Below are 15019 nucleotides of genomic sequence, written 5' to 3' on the forward strand. Positions count from 1 at the left end.
TTCGGTGGGTCTTTGAAATCCGCAACATGTCAATTTCTCTTGCCGGTACACTGAGTTTTCAGTGCAGATTTTACTCATAGAATTGCATTAGATGCAGAAAAATCAGCAGTTAAAAAATACATATGCATTTTTTGAGTGTTTGCGCTGCTGAAATGCACTAAAAGCGCATATAATCCACATATGATAGGATCAATAAAGTTTTGTCAAAGCCAAATGCAAGGAAGCATCAAAAACAAAGCAGCTACTGCTGGGTCAAAAATACGATAAAAATACATGTAAAAACACACACACACAAAAATGCAATGAAAAAAATGCAAGTTCCCTACTTTAAGTGCAGAAATGGTCCAGAAAATCTGCAACATCAAAAAGTCAGCAAATACTCATCATGAGAACGTAGCCTTTGGGTTTGTACATGGCGTCTTTTGGACACCATAGCCAACATGCCTACATCGTTTCTGAAGAATTAGATGGTTCAGGAAGATACCAGCAGTGTTTTCCTTGAAGTTTCTTTTTGGATGTCTTTTGTGGCAGCTTTGCATCTGCGTTTTTTTCTCTCTTTCCAAATAATACGTAGCTTGACATCCGTTAGGAGAATGGTCGGGTCACTTGTTTTAGCCTCTTCATGGCTTTCGAAACCTGAAACTGTTAAAATAAGAGAGAAAAGTATCCAGAATTTTTCGAGGTTTTTCTTTAGAGATTTTAAGGTGGGTTCTAGGTGGAATCTGCCTGAATAAGACGTCATATGAAGATTACCTTTGCTCTTTTAACACTAGGACTACTGGACTCGTGACCCCGCCTAGAACTACTGAAAGGAGTCATTTTGACTCCTTGCTTGTTTTCGTTTATTTTTAGAGTTTCATTTGTGGTTATTTATTAATAATTATATTTTTTGTAATGTATTATTATTGTGAGATCCAACAGTAATGCTTTTGATTGTTTTTTTTCTGCTTTTCTTATTTTTCTACAGAAAATAACAATAATTATAATAGACGTTTTTCAAACATTTTTTTTTATTCAAGTGCACACATATAAACAACAACTGAAGAACAAAAAGCAGAGAAAATGTAGGTGGAGGAGCATAAAAATGAAAATATGGCGCAGAATTCACCTTCTAAACATTTGGTGTTTCGCATTTTAGGCATTGCCTTTGATTTATGGCAGTACATTGCCCACACAAAGACTTACCACAAGTCTTACAATTTCCGACAGATCTATTTTTCTTGCACTTTTCTTTGATCTGGCAAAATTTTGTTTGAACCATCACTTCTGAGCATGTAGAAACTTGGGACGTGGAACCCTTTTCCCTATCTGTGACATAAGGACCACTCAACTCTCTCACAAGCGTTTGCAAAAATGCCTTGCGTGACATTTTTTGGTGGGTAATCTCCTTGAATATTATCCATGCATTTATACCCGCAAAATCTAAGGCATTTTCAAATGCATGAACAGGCCATCTCCTTGTGCATGTTCGTGTGGTATATTTTCGTGCCATCTGATCCACTACATCTACTCCATATTTTGTTTAATTGTAAAACTTTACCGTTTCTGGAGTTTTTTTAGCGGAATCAGACGCAACAACAACATCTGGATGGACGGAACTCAAAATGACATTTTTGTTGGGCTTTCCTTGATATACTGTAAGTGTAAAATTGTCTTCATTTCTAAACACTTTAGTGTTGTACAATTCCTCTTACATGGATTTTATTTCTTTAGGCACTTCTCGCCTTATCTTGTTCAGTGTTCCCACGATGGTTGTTCCTTTGCTTTTTAGCTGTTTAGCTAATTTTACTGAAGTAAAATAATTATCGGTTGTAACATTGCGACCTTTTTTCAAAAACGGGTCCAATAACTTCATTACCACATGGTCAGCTAAACGGTCCTCAGCACGGCGTGTGTCATCTTTGCCTAGATAAGGGAAGCCATTTGCCAGATATTTGCTCCTCTTATCAACAGCTAGCCAATATTTGTGGCCATATTTATCTGGTTTGGAAGGCATGTACTGCGTGAATGGACACCTAGTTTTGCTTGGGAAAAGTTGCTCATCCACCGTTATGTATGGGCCAGGTTTGTAACACGCAATACAATTTTCAATAAACCTGTCCCACACAGTAGAAAATAGAACAAACTTGTCCGTTTGCAGTCTCTCCGATCGAGTAGATTTCTCATCAAATCTGAGAAACCTCATAATTTCAACAAAGCGGTCCCTAGACATTGTCGCTTTGCAAAACGGTATTCCCCAGTCATTACACCAAATACTGCTAATCGAGTGACGGTTCGTGCCAGATATTCCACGAGCATAGAATATCGCAATGAATGCATCTAGCTCCTCATCAGATAGAGTAAACTGTAAATTATTGTTCCTGCATGCTTCTGCAAGCGTACAGTTCTTTATATGTGTCAATATATATGAATCAAAAAATAAACGCCATGCGCTCAAAGGACTATCGATAATGATATTTCTTCTGGCGTATCCTGTAGGGCCAGGTGCTTCTCGAAGAATATTTTGGCTGTCACGCCTACCAGGCAAGTGTTCTCCAATTTCAACAGGTTTCCATTGAATACCATCCGCTGAAACTAGTATTCCTTCAGATTCGCCTTCTCTGGTGTTTGTTGTTGCATTACCTTCGCCGCCATCGTTATCTGTTGTTCTTTCATTTCTGGGACGTTTTGCTGATTTTTTCTGTCCACGACCAGGAGGATGGTCACGAGGCAGCATAACTGCATGAGCCCGATCCCCAGTTGATGTGCTTGGAATATCTGTAAAAAAGTTGATGAATATTTAGAATTTTTGTTTTGTAAGGGTCCGTGCACACTGGCTGGATTAGCGGCGAAATATCCGACCGGATATTCTCACCACAATCCGGCCCGTACCTGCCCGCTCAGGTACAGAGCGGAGTTTCATACCTGAAGCTCCACTCCGAACCCCGGGCTGGAGCCACTGTCTGGGACGGAGCCGTGCTCGCGCGTAAGCAAGCGCTGCTCTGTCCCTGACAGCGGCTCCAGCCCGGGGTTCGGAGCGGAGCTTCAGGCATGAGCGGGCAGGTACGGCCTGTATTGCGGCAAGAATATCCAGATGGCTATTCAGCCAGAATTCTGCTAGTGTGCACAGGCCCTAACTCAGTGTGTGGAAGAACAAATAAATACACATAACTACTTACCTTCTGGATTTGTTCCTTCTGAGTCTTCAGATTCACTTGATATGTTCTGAGGAATGAAATCTTCATCACTGTCAGAATCAAATACATGTTCCTGCAATTCGGATTCCGATTCATCCTCCGGTATGGATTGCAAAGTAGCCAGAATATCCTGAGGCTTTATCAAACGTCTTCTCTCCATATTCCTCACAAATTCCATAATTCTATATAGTTCCCTGCTGAAAAATAGAAATGAAATGAAAACTAAAAGAAATAATAACTGTTCTGCCACCTTCAAAAGTAGGTGGGCTGAATCAGTTGACAGACAGCTAAACTATTTCATAACAATTCATACCTGTATGAGTCTTCAGAGCTCGTATGTCTGCGTCTGTTCTCTTTGTCTCTTCAGCTGAACTGAAAGTAAAGTTACTATCCAGAATACTGTCTCCTGCTAGGACCTTAGAAAAACACCACCCTTCATTAGCATAAGATAAGAGCCTAGAGTAAACAAGCTATTTTGTTCAGCATTACACAGTAATACAAGCAGGTAAAACACAAGGAAAATGTGAAAAGTTGACATGTAAATTGAACTACATCTATATGAACATCAGGGTAAATAAGACAGAGTGAAAAAATTATGCACAAAACTTTATAGCAACATTTAGTGACAAAAGGACCTCAAAATATAGTAGGGAGTCAAAATGACTCCCTTCAGTAGTTCTTGGTAAATTTTGAAAAAAACGCGCAAATTTTTCACCAAAATTATTTATTCTCACAAAATCTTTTTTCACATCATATTTGAGGAAAAGTCACCGAGTTTCAAGCCGGAATTCTGAAAAATGTAGTCACAGAAGAGAAATAAAAAACGAAAGGAGTCAAAATGACTCCATCAGTAGTTCTAGTGTTAAGTCAAAATGCCCTATTAGAGGGCTAAAAAAAATGTTTTTTCTAAACCACCTATTGTCTTTATGTTGCATGTAATTTTGGATTGTTGATTTATGACAAGAGAACTCGTAGCATCTTATATTATGGTTGATATATATATAGTTTGTGTTTTTACTGTAGGCTTTTTCACCCAAATATCCACTTTAGCTGATGTACAAGAGAATGTCATGGCATATCTACACGTCTTGAGTAGACCAAAGGTGATAGACCAGGAGCACGATGTAGTATGGACAGAAGCATATGTAGATAACACGGTAAGTATGAGTAGCATTTTCTACACAGGTCATTGACATGTTACATGTATTATTGCCATCCAGCAGTTACATATCATTGGTGACAGTCTCAAAACTAAAAGTAAAATGTTCATCCATGTTCCCGCATAGCGTAAATTCTGCATTTTTTCGACTGATTTTTAACTGCATGGTGTATTTTGGTGTCACCACCATAATACGCAGTAACAATCTTCTCTGATTATTTCATTTTTGCTGCAATTCTTAATGCATTTTCCTCCTTATTTGAAGCAATTTTGGTGCAAATTTTAAACTTTTTTTAATAAAAAAAATTAGAACAGAAATTATTTGATTCTGCACTTAAAGGGGTTTTTCACTACTCAGACAACTCATTCTCAATTATCATATTTCTGTCACTTTACTGTAGCAGGATTTCCCATGACAATGGGCTCCTTCTCGGTCCCTCAAGCTATCAGGACACTAGGCTATCCCTGTACCCCAGATTAACCCTGAAGGTGGAGATGCCAGGGTCTCGTACCTTGCTATGCTCCTGAATGCATACTGATCTGTTTCCTCCCCCACCCGGGGATGTATGGAAGTGTATAGGATACCACAAACCTGACAGACAGGGGAAACAGACAGGGATAAAAGAATCTACAATCATACAAATACACTCACCAAACAACCAAGTGGAAATCAAGAGAACAGTAGGAGGGGTAAACCAAATGGGAGAGGATAAGTATGTACACACAATACTAAATCCAAGCAGATATCTCTAGTAAACTGCACCAACTGACTGCTACTAATTCAGAACTCTCCTTCACCACCAAACAAGGAAGTTGTAACTATCACCAGCAATTTCCTAGTGCAAGAGGTGATCATATATACCTGAGAGGAGTGGCCAACACAGAACAGCTGAGACAATTCAGGATGGTGAGCTCCAAGAGATAGACAGAACTGATTAACCCTTGCAATAAACCTGCACTGCTAATTGGAAGATGAAGCAGATATATTACATGCAGTGGTTTGTGAAACCAGATGCCACAATCTCCTGGCCCCTCTCTGTCGCAGTATCCCCATGTCAAGTCCCCCATGTAAAATAAAAACAACCTGTACTCTCCTCCGGTGTGGGCGCCATTCCATTGTTATGAGCCTCTTCGCCAATCAGTGGGCACTAACGGACTGCTTCACTCTCACTTCCTTCAGACGAAGTTGACATCTGGAGGAAGTAAGAACTGTTGCTGCTCTCTCCGAAGGTAGTGAGTGTGAAGTGACGCATTAGTGGCTGCTTATTGACTGCAGGGCTCATGAGACATAACAATATCCCGCGAGCCCCAGGTAAACCAACGCTGACATCGATGAAACGGCCCAGTCACCAAAGGTGACATAGCTGATATTATTTTGCATGGGGCAATATAGTGATTGAGAAGGAGCTGTCCGAGATATGAATTGGATAACCCCTTTAAAAATGCAACTGTATTTTTTTACATGGCTTTTAGCAAGAATTTTTAAAATACATTTTTCTCATGCTCCCAATAGAAACCTATAGAGAGCAAAATGCACCAAAAATTGCACAGTTCAACAGCATCTTAAGAGACCCACAGTGGGAAAGAGCTTTCATGAAAACACACCCCCTTGGCTTGGGCTCTTAAACACAGCAGATTTTTTGCCCAAAAAAAAGCGGGAAAAAAAACTCAGCATTTTCGCTACATAGGAACATGGCCTTACTTTTTTTTTTTAAAGAAAATTTTTCAAAAATGTTAATTCAGTTGACAAATTTGTATGTATTTATTGCACTGCATTGTATTCTTTTATTTATTTAGCCTTTTATTTTTACTGATACAAATATATATGATATCAAAATATTTGCCTGCAAAACAGGGCAGTAAAATATCATCCTAATACTTTTTTTGTGAGCAAAATTTATGATCATGAAGGAACATCTGCTTTCAGTTCAAGTAATTTTATTCCAGATTTAATTCCAGTTCTTACATTGATGGGAGTGTTTTTTTTTTCTTAACCCAAAGGTGTTAATGTGTTTATAACATTTGAATGGCTATTCTGCTGTATTTATAGAGGCTGCTGAACTCCATATTGCTCCAATTTTGATAATATTCACCAGAATTTATATTTGTGTCTTTGGCCAGTTTTAAGCTAGACTGAAAAAATAATAAAAATATAAATTGTTTTCAGATTTTTATTTTATTTTATTTACAAACATTTTTTATTCTTTGATTGGCAGTTTATTGCAGATTGAAATGTATTTTTTACTCATTAAAATACCTATGGATTGTTGCCCATTTTTCCTTTCTATCAGAAAATTCATGGTATGTTTTTCTTCAAATAGTTCATGTTATCAAATTGTGACTTCCAGAGAATTACATGACTTTATGTTCTCTAAATATAGTCACCATCTCAGTCACTAGACTGCCTGTATGATGAAACTGCACGGACTTTACCACTAAGTTCTCCAAAACAGAAACTTCTATCAAAGCTACTAATGATGACTGCACAGCTCCAATCATACAATTATAGTGAAGCAGATCATAATGCATGATTGTAGGGACTCTAGCTCATATTCATCAAGCTAGTTAAGAAAAAAGTTGCATATTTCTGATATTATTTAGATTTTATCAAGAAAAGTTGAAAAAATTAGTGTCAATGTACCATGTGGGGGGACTTGGACAATTAATATTAGACTTACAGTACAGACCAAAAGTTTGGACACACCTTCTCATTTAAAGATTTTTCTGTATTTTCATGACTATGAAAATTGTTCATTCACACTGAAGGCATCAAAACTATGAATTAACACATGTGGAATTATATACTTAACAAAAAAGTGTGAAACAACTGAAAATATGTCTTATATTCTAGGTTCTTCAAAGTAGCCACCTTTTGCTTTGATGACTGCTTTGCACACTCTTGGCATTCTCTTGATGAGCTTCAAGAGGTAGTCACCAGAAATGGTTTTCACTTCACAGGTGTGCCCTGTCAGGTTTAATAAGTGGGATTCTTTGCCTTATAAATGGGGTTGGGACCATCAGTTGTGTTGTGCAGAAATCTGGTGGATACACAGCTGATAGTCCTACTGAATAGACTGTTAGAATTTGTATTATGGCAAGAAAAAAGCAGCTAAGTAAAGAAAAACGAGTGGCCATCATTACTTTAAGAAAAGAAGGTCAGTCAGTCCGAAAAATTGGGAAAACTTTGAAAGTGTCCCCAAGTGCAGTTGCAAAAACCATCAAGCGCTACAAAGAAACTGGCTCACATGAGGACCGCCCCAGGAAAGGAAGACCAAGAGTCACCTCTGCTTCTGAGGATAAGTTTATCCGCGTCACCAGCCTCAGAAATCGCAGGTTAACAGCAGCTCAGATTTGAGACCAGGTCAATGCCACACAGAGTTCTAGCAGCAGACACATCTCTTCAACAACTGTTAAGAGGAGACTTTGTGCAGCAGGCCTTCATGGTAAAATAGCTGCTAGGAAACTACTGGTAAGGACAGGCAACAAGGATAATAGACTTGTTTGGGCTAAAGAACACAAGGAATGGACATTAGAACAGTGGAAATCTGTGCTTTGGTCTGATGTGTCCAAATTTGAGATCTTTGTTTCCAACCACCGTGTCTTTGTGCGACGCAGAAAAGGTGAACGGATGAACTCTACATGCCTGGTTCCCACCGTGAAGCATGGAGGAGGAGGTGTGATGGTGTGGGGGTGCTTTGCTGGTGACACTGGTGGGGATTTATTCAAAATTGAAGGCATACTGAACCAGCATGGCTACCACAGCATCTTGCAGCAGCATGCTATTCCATCCGGTTTGCGTTTAGTTGGACCATCATTTATTTTTCAACAGGACAATGACCCCAAACACACCTCCAGGCTGTGTAAGGGCTATTTGACCAAGAAGGAGAGTGATGGGGTGCTACGCCAGATGACCTGGCCTCCACAGTCACCAGACCGGAACCCAATCGAGATGGTTTGGGGTGAGCTGGACCGCAGAGTGAAGGCAAAAGGGCCAACAAGTGCTAAGCATCTCTGGGAACTCCTTCAAGATTGTTGGAAGACCATTTCCGGTGACTACCTCTTGAAGCTCATCAAGAGAATGCCAAGAGTGTGCAAAGCAGTCATCAAAGCAAAAGGTGGCTACTTTGAAGAACCTAGAATATAAGACATATTTTCAGTTGTTTCACACTTTTTTGTTAAGTATATAATTCCACATGTGTTAATTCATAGTTTTGATGTCTTCAGTGTGAATGTACAATTTTCATAGTTATGAAAATACAGAAAAATCTTTAAATGAGAAGGTGTGTCTAAACTTTTGGTCTGTACTGTATATATTATTTTTTTACGCCAGAACATGCCACAAATTTTGCAGCAAATCTACACTTGCCCACGGGAGGTATAGATTTCATTTTCTAATTTTAGAACTGTCTAAAGCAAATTTATTATGTGTCATGCACCTTTGAATAAATTTGGTGCAGTTTTCTAAAATATTCTTTTTAATTGTTGTTTTAGTTTTTATTGCATGAATCAATAGTACACATGAAAATAAGAATCTTAGGATATATTGCAATCAGAGAAATGTGCTTCTTTCTGCTCCTGTGCTGATGATTCATTCTCAGTATTCTCAATTGACAAGTAAAATCTGTATTCAATGAATACAGATTTTTAAATTATTGAGATAGATTCTTATCAGTAGCAACTTTCATCTTCTAAGTAGAGGAAAGTGGGAAGGAGGAGGAGGGAGAAGCTAGAAGCAGAGCTCCCTCTTCCTCCTCCTACCCATCTGAATAGAATCTCACCAGTAGTAACTGTCATCTTTGCAATGTAACAATCTGTCTTCACTGAATACAGATTTTACACATGAATTGAGAATTTTGACAATGAATGATAAGCCCAGGAGGAGAAAGAAGCAGATTTCTCTGATAAGATATTTTACAAAGTTTATGATTTTCATGTGGACTATTGATTTATGCAATAAAAATTAAAATGACAGACACTCTTTAAACACAGATCTTGATAATTCTGCTCCACTATGTAATCATTATCATGAATTATCTAGGACGTAGCTTTAGAGGGTGCCAAAGGGCAAAGGGGTAGCAGTCACATGTTGGACTTGACTCCTTCAAGGACTTACATAACCCTCTACCTCCTAAAAAGAAGCCAATATGGCACATGGTAGCTTCAGGTTATATGTTTGTAAAATATATTTATTTACAGTTAAATTAATAACCCTTTGGTCACCTTGCCACTTTTTAACCTAAAAAAACAACAACAAATTTTGGATGAGACGTCCTCACCACCCACTGCAGAACTTATGTGTTTACCATTGTAATGTCTGAACTAAAGTACAGAGCTGAAGAGGAGGTCGGATTTGTCTTTTATCCTGAGTTGTTTTTGGAAAATCTCTCCTAATACACAGCTTGTTAGGTCTTTTCTCCATCTCAGCCAATCGCTCATGCTGTCCTCACTTCTCTAAATGTCTCCAACATATTGTAGAGGCCTCATCCTCGCTGTAACTGTAGCAATTTTATTCCATTGTTGCCAAATGGCAATTTTACATATTTTAGAGTAATCATCTTGGAAAGAAAGACTTTTTGTGGTTCTTTCATCACTCCTGATGATGCATTGCTGCGATTTGTAGAAGCAATGTATCAACTGAGGCCATCAAAGAGAAATACGTTACTGGCTGTGGAAGGATTAGTTAAAATTCTTTATAGTTTCACTTCTTGTAGGATGAACTGCTTACATGCAAATACCTGATCATAGATTGATCCAGGCTGACTATCTATCTATCTATCTATCTATGTATCTATTATCTGCAGTATCTATCATCTATCTATCTATCTATCTATCTACTGTATCACTCTATCTATCATCTATCTATTATCTGCAGTATCTATCTATTATCTATCTGTCCATCCACAGTATATATACACTGCTCAAAAAAATAAAGGTAACACTCAAATAACACATCCTAGATCTGAATGAATGAAATATTCTCATTGAATACTTTGTTCTGTACAAAGTTGAATGTGCTGACAACAAAATCACTCAAAAATCATCAATGGAAATCAAATTTATTAACCAGTGGAGACCTGGATTTGGAGTCACCCCCAAACTTAAAGTGGAAAAGCACACTACAGGCTGATCCAACTTTGATGTAATGTCCTTAAAACAAGTCAAAATGAGGCTCAGTATTGTGTGTGGCCTCCACGTGCCTGTATGACCTCCCTACAATGCCTGGGCATGCTCCTGATGAGGTTGCAGATGGTTTCCTGTGGGATCTCCTCCCAGACCTGGACTAAAGCATCCGCCAACTCCTGGACAGTCTGTGGTGCAACATGCCGTTGGTGGATGGAGCGAGACATGATGTCCCAGATGTGCTCAATCGGATTCAGGTCTGGGGAATGGGCGGGCCAGTCCAAAGCTTCAATGCCTTCATCTTGCAGGAACTGCTGACACACTCCAGCCACATGAGGTCTGGCATTAGCAGGAACCCAGGGCCAACCGCACCAGCATATGGTCCCACAAGGGGTCGGAGGATCTCATATCGGCACCTAATGGCAGTCAGGCTACCTCTGGCGAGCACATGGAGGGCTGTTCGGCCCTCCAAAGAAATGCCACCCCACACCATTACTGACCCACTGCCAAACCGGTCAAGCTGAAGGATGATGCAGGCAGCAGACCGCTCTCCACAGCGTCTCCAGACTCTGCCACGTCTGTCACATGTGCTCAGTGTGAACCTGCTTTCATCTGTGAAGAGCACAGGGCGCCAGTGGCAACTTTGCCAATTCTGGTGTTCTGTGGCAAATTCAAAGCGTCCTGCACAGTGTTGGGCTGTGAGCACAACCCCCATCTGTGGATGTCGGGCCCTCATACCACCCTCATGGAGTCGGTTTCTAACCGTTTGTGCAGACACATGCACATTTGTGACCTGCTGGAGGTCATTTTCCAGGGCTCTGGCAGTGCTCCTCCTGTTCCTCCTTGCAGAAAGGCGGAGGTAGCGGTCCTGCTGCTGGGTTGTTGCCCTCCTATGGCCCCCTCCACATCTCCTGGTGTACTGACCTGTCTCCTGGTAGCGCCTCCAGCCTCTGGACACTACGCTGACAGACACAGCAAACCTTCTTTCCACAGCTCACATTGATGTGCCATCCTGGATGAGCTTCACTACCCGAGCAACTTCTGTGGGTTGTAGAGTCCGTCTCATGCTACCACGAGTTTGAAAGCACAACCAACATTCAAAAGTGACCAAAACATCAGCCAGAAAGCATTGGTACTGAGATGTGGTCTGTGGTCCCCACCTGCAGAACCACTCCTTTATTGAGGGTGTCTTGATAATTGCCAATAATTTCCATCTATTGTCTATTCCATTTGCACAACAGCATGTGAAATTGATTGTCAATCAGTGTTACTTCCTAAGTGGACAGTTTGATTTCACAGAAGTTTGATTTACTGGGAGTTATATTCTGTTGTTTAAGTGTTCCCTTTATTTTTTGAGCAGTGTATATATTATCTATCTCATATCTATCTATCTATCTACTGTATATATCTATCTATAATATCTATCTATCTATCATCTATCTAATTATCTGTCTAGCTATCTCTATATATATCTCTAATCTATCTCTAATCTATCTAATTATCTGCCTATCTATCTATCACATATCTATCTATCCATCCACAGTATATATATATATATATATATGTATTTATATATATATATATATATACATACAGTACAGACCAAAAGTTTGGACACACCTTCTCATTTAAAGATTTTTCGGTATTTTCATGACTATGAAAATTGTACATTCACACTGAAGGCATCAAAACTATGAATTAACACATGTGGAATTATATACTTAACAAAAAAGTGTGAAACAACTGAAAATATATCTTATATTCTAGGTTCTTCAAAGTAGCCACCTTTTGCTTTGATGACTGCTTTGCACACTCTTGGCATTCTCTTGATGAGCTTCAAGAGGTAGTCACCGGAAATGGTTTTCACTTCACAGGTGTGCCCTGTCAGGTTTAATAAGTGGGATTTCTTGCCTTATAAATGGGGTTGGGACCATCAGTTGTGTTGTGCAGAAGTCTGGTGGGTACATAGCTGATAGTCCTACTGAATAGACTGTTAGAATTTGTATTATGGCAAGAAAAAATCAGCTAAGTAAAGAAAAACGAGTGGCCATCATTACTTTAAGAAATGAAGGTCAGTCAGTCCGAAAAATTGGTAAAACTTTGAAAGTGTCCCCAAGTGCAGTTGCAAAAACCATCAAACGCTACAAAGAAACTAGCTCACATGAGCACCGCCCCAGGAAAGGAAGACCAAGAGTCACCTCTGCTTCTGAGGATAAGTTTATCCGAGTCACCAGCCTCAGAAATCGCAGGTTAACAGCAGCTCAGATTAGAGACCAGGTCAATGCCACAGAGTTCTAGCAGCAGACACATCTCTTCAACAACTGTTAAGAGGAGACTTTGTGCAGCAGGCCTTCATGGTAAAATAGCTGCTAGGAAACCACTGCTAAGGACAGGCAACAAGCAGAAGAGACTTGTTTGGGCTAAAGAACACAAGGAATGGACATTAGACCAGTGGAAATCTGTGCCATGGTCTAATGAGTCCAAATTTGAGATCTTTTGGTTTCAACCACCGTGTCTTTGTGCGACGCAGAAAAGGTGAACGGATGGACTCTACATGCCTGGTTCCCACCGTGAAGCATGGAGGAGGAGGTGTGGGGATGCTTTGCTGGTGACACTGTTGGTGATTTATTCAAAATTGAAGGCATACTGAACCAGCATGGCTACCACAGCATCTTGCAGCGGCATGCTATTCCATCCGGTTTGCGTTTAGTTGGACCATCATTTATTTTTCAACAGGACAATGACCCCAAACACACCTCCAGGCTGTGTAAGGGCTCTTTGACCAAGAAGGAGAGTGATGGGGTGCTACGCCAGATGACCTGGCCTCCACAGTCACCAGACCTGAACCCAATCGAGATGGTTTGGGGTGAGCTGGACCGCAGAGTGAAGGCAAAAGGGCCAACAAGTGCTAAGCATCTCTGGGAACTCCTTCAAGATTGTTGGAAGACCATTTCCGGTGACTACCTCTTGAAGCTCATCAAGAGAATGCCAAGAGTGTGCAAAGCAGTCATCAAAGCAAAAGGTGGCTACTTTGAAGAACCTAGAATATAAGACATATTTTCAGTTGTTTCACACTTTTTTGTTAAGTATATAATTCCACATGTGTTAATTCATAGTTTTGATGCCTTCAGTGTGAATGTACAATTTTCATAGTCAAGAAAATACAGAAAAATCTTTAAATGAGGTGTGTCCAAACTTTTGGTCTGTACTGTATATATTCTCTATCTCATATCTATCTATCTATCGGTCTATCTATCTATCCATCTATCTATCTATCTGTCTATCCGTCTTTCCGTCTATCTATCTATCTATCCATCATCTATCTATTGTCTACAGTATCTATCTATCTACAGTATCTATCTGTCTATCTATCTATCTGTCTATCTATCTATTATCTATCTATTTAACTATCTATTATTTATTTATTATCTATTTATCTATCTATTATCTGACTATCTATCAATTTACAGTCCCTGCTGCTTAATTGGACAGAAAGGCCGCTCTGCTATATAATAGGAAGATTCTAGAAATGAGCGGATCAGACAAAGTTCGCACCAATTTTTCTGGTTAATTCGGGAAGTTTTGTCCATAAAATTCATGTCCCTTATTATCCTCCAAATCTCTCCAAAGCCAAGAGCACAATAAATGTAACTTGTAAAATATAAAATAAATCCTTATACTGATCTTAGCGCTGATCTCTCCTGCCCCCTTGTTCCTCACAGTCATCCTTCCTTGCTGCATCTTCAGATCCCTGAAATCCCCTGCACCTGTGTATTCATGTGCAAGGTCACAGCCCACAGCTGTGGTGTCATCGTGCCGTGACATTTGTGCGCACTTGCACTAGCGGCGGCTTACTGACGATGACATGAGTAACGCGGACGGACCGATGAGGGAGCTGTAAGGTGCTGGTCTTTTATGATTCAGTTGAGATGAATATATGAAGAAGCGAATAAAAATAAAATCTGTATTTTGGTGAATGCAGTTTTTTTTTAAATTTTAGATGAGTTCAATTTTGTTCCATTATATTTTGTCCATCTCTAGAAAATAACATTATTAGAAGTGCCGCATAATAGGTAGTGGTCTGTTACAGATTTTGTATGAGGGCACAGAAGCATCAAGTCATACCTGGGTATATCTGTCTACTATGGAAAAGTTCAGAACATGGTCTTGGTTTACACTACTGCCAAGTCTAATAATAATTGCACAGTATGTCCAGAGTATGTCCCTATGGAGTATTAGCCTATACAGGTGTATCTCAAAATAACAGACTTCAACTATTTGCAAACCCACAAAAATAATGAAAAGCAACCCAAATAATATATATATACAGTATATACATATATGTGTGCTTATGAATATATATACAGTACAGACCAAAAGTTTGGACACACCTTCTCATTTAAAGATTTTTCTGTATTTTCATGACTATGAAAATTGTACATTCACACTGAAGGCATCAAAACTATGAATTATCACATGTGGAATTATATACTTAACAAAAAAGTGTGAAACAACTGAAAATATGTCTTATATTCTAGGTTCTTCAAAGTAGCCACCTTTTGCT

At 39.4% G+C, this 15019-nt stretch overlaps 1 protein-coding gene across 3 annotated transcripts in view; it reads left to right on the top strand.

Moving 5' to 3' along the window:
- The window catches only part of CACNA2D3 (calcium voltage-gated channel auxiliary subunit alpha2delta 3), a 1591404-nt gene that overhangs the window by 992796 nt on the left and 583589 nt on the right, over positions 1–15019 (top strand). For all 3 annotated transcript variants that reach the window (XM_073644583.1, XM_073644584.1, XM_073644585.1), the window contains one exon: positions 4200–4333. In XM_073644583.1, the coding sequence (XP_073500684.1) occupies positions 4200–4333 (134 nt within the window). The remainder of the gene's footprint in view (positions 1–4199; positions 4334–15019) is intronic.

Source organism: Phyllobates terribilis, unplaced genomic scaffold (genome assembly GCF_046119375.1).
Source record: "Phyllobates terribilis strain yellow unplaced genomic scaffold, ASM4611937v1 Scaffold_8__6_contigs__length_399053987, whole genome shotgun sequence".
In the NCBI taxonomy this organism is placed as follows: domain Eukaryota; kingdom Metazoa; phylum Chordata; class Amphibia; order Anura; family Dendrobatidae; genus Phyllobates; species Phyllobates terribilis.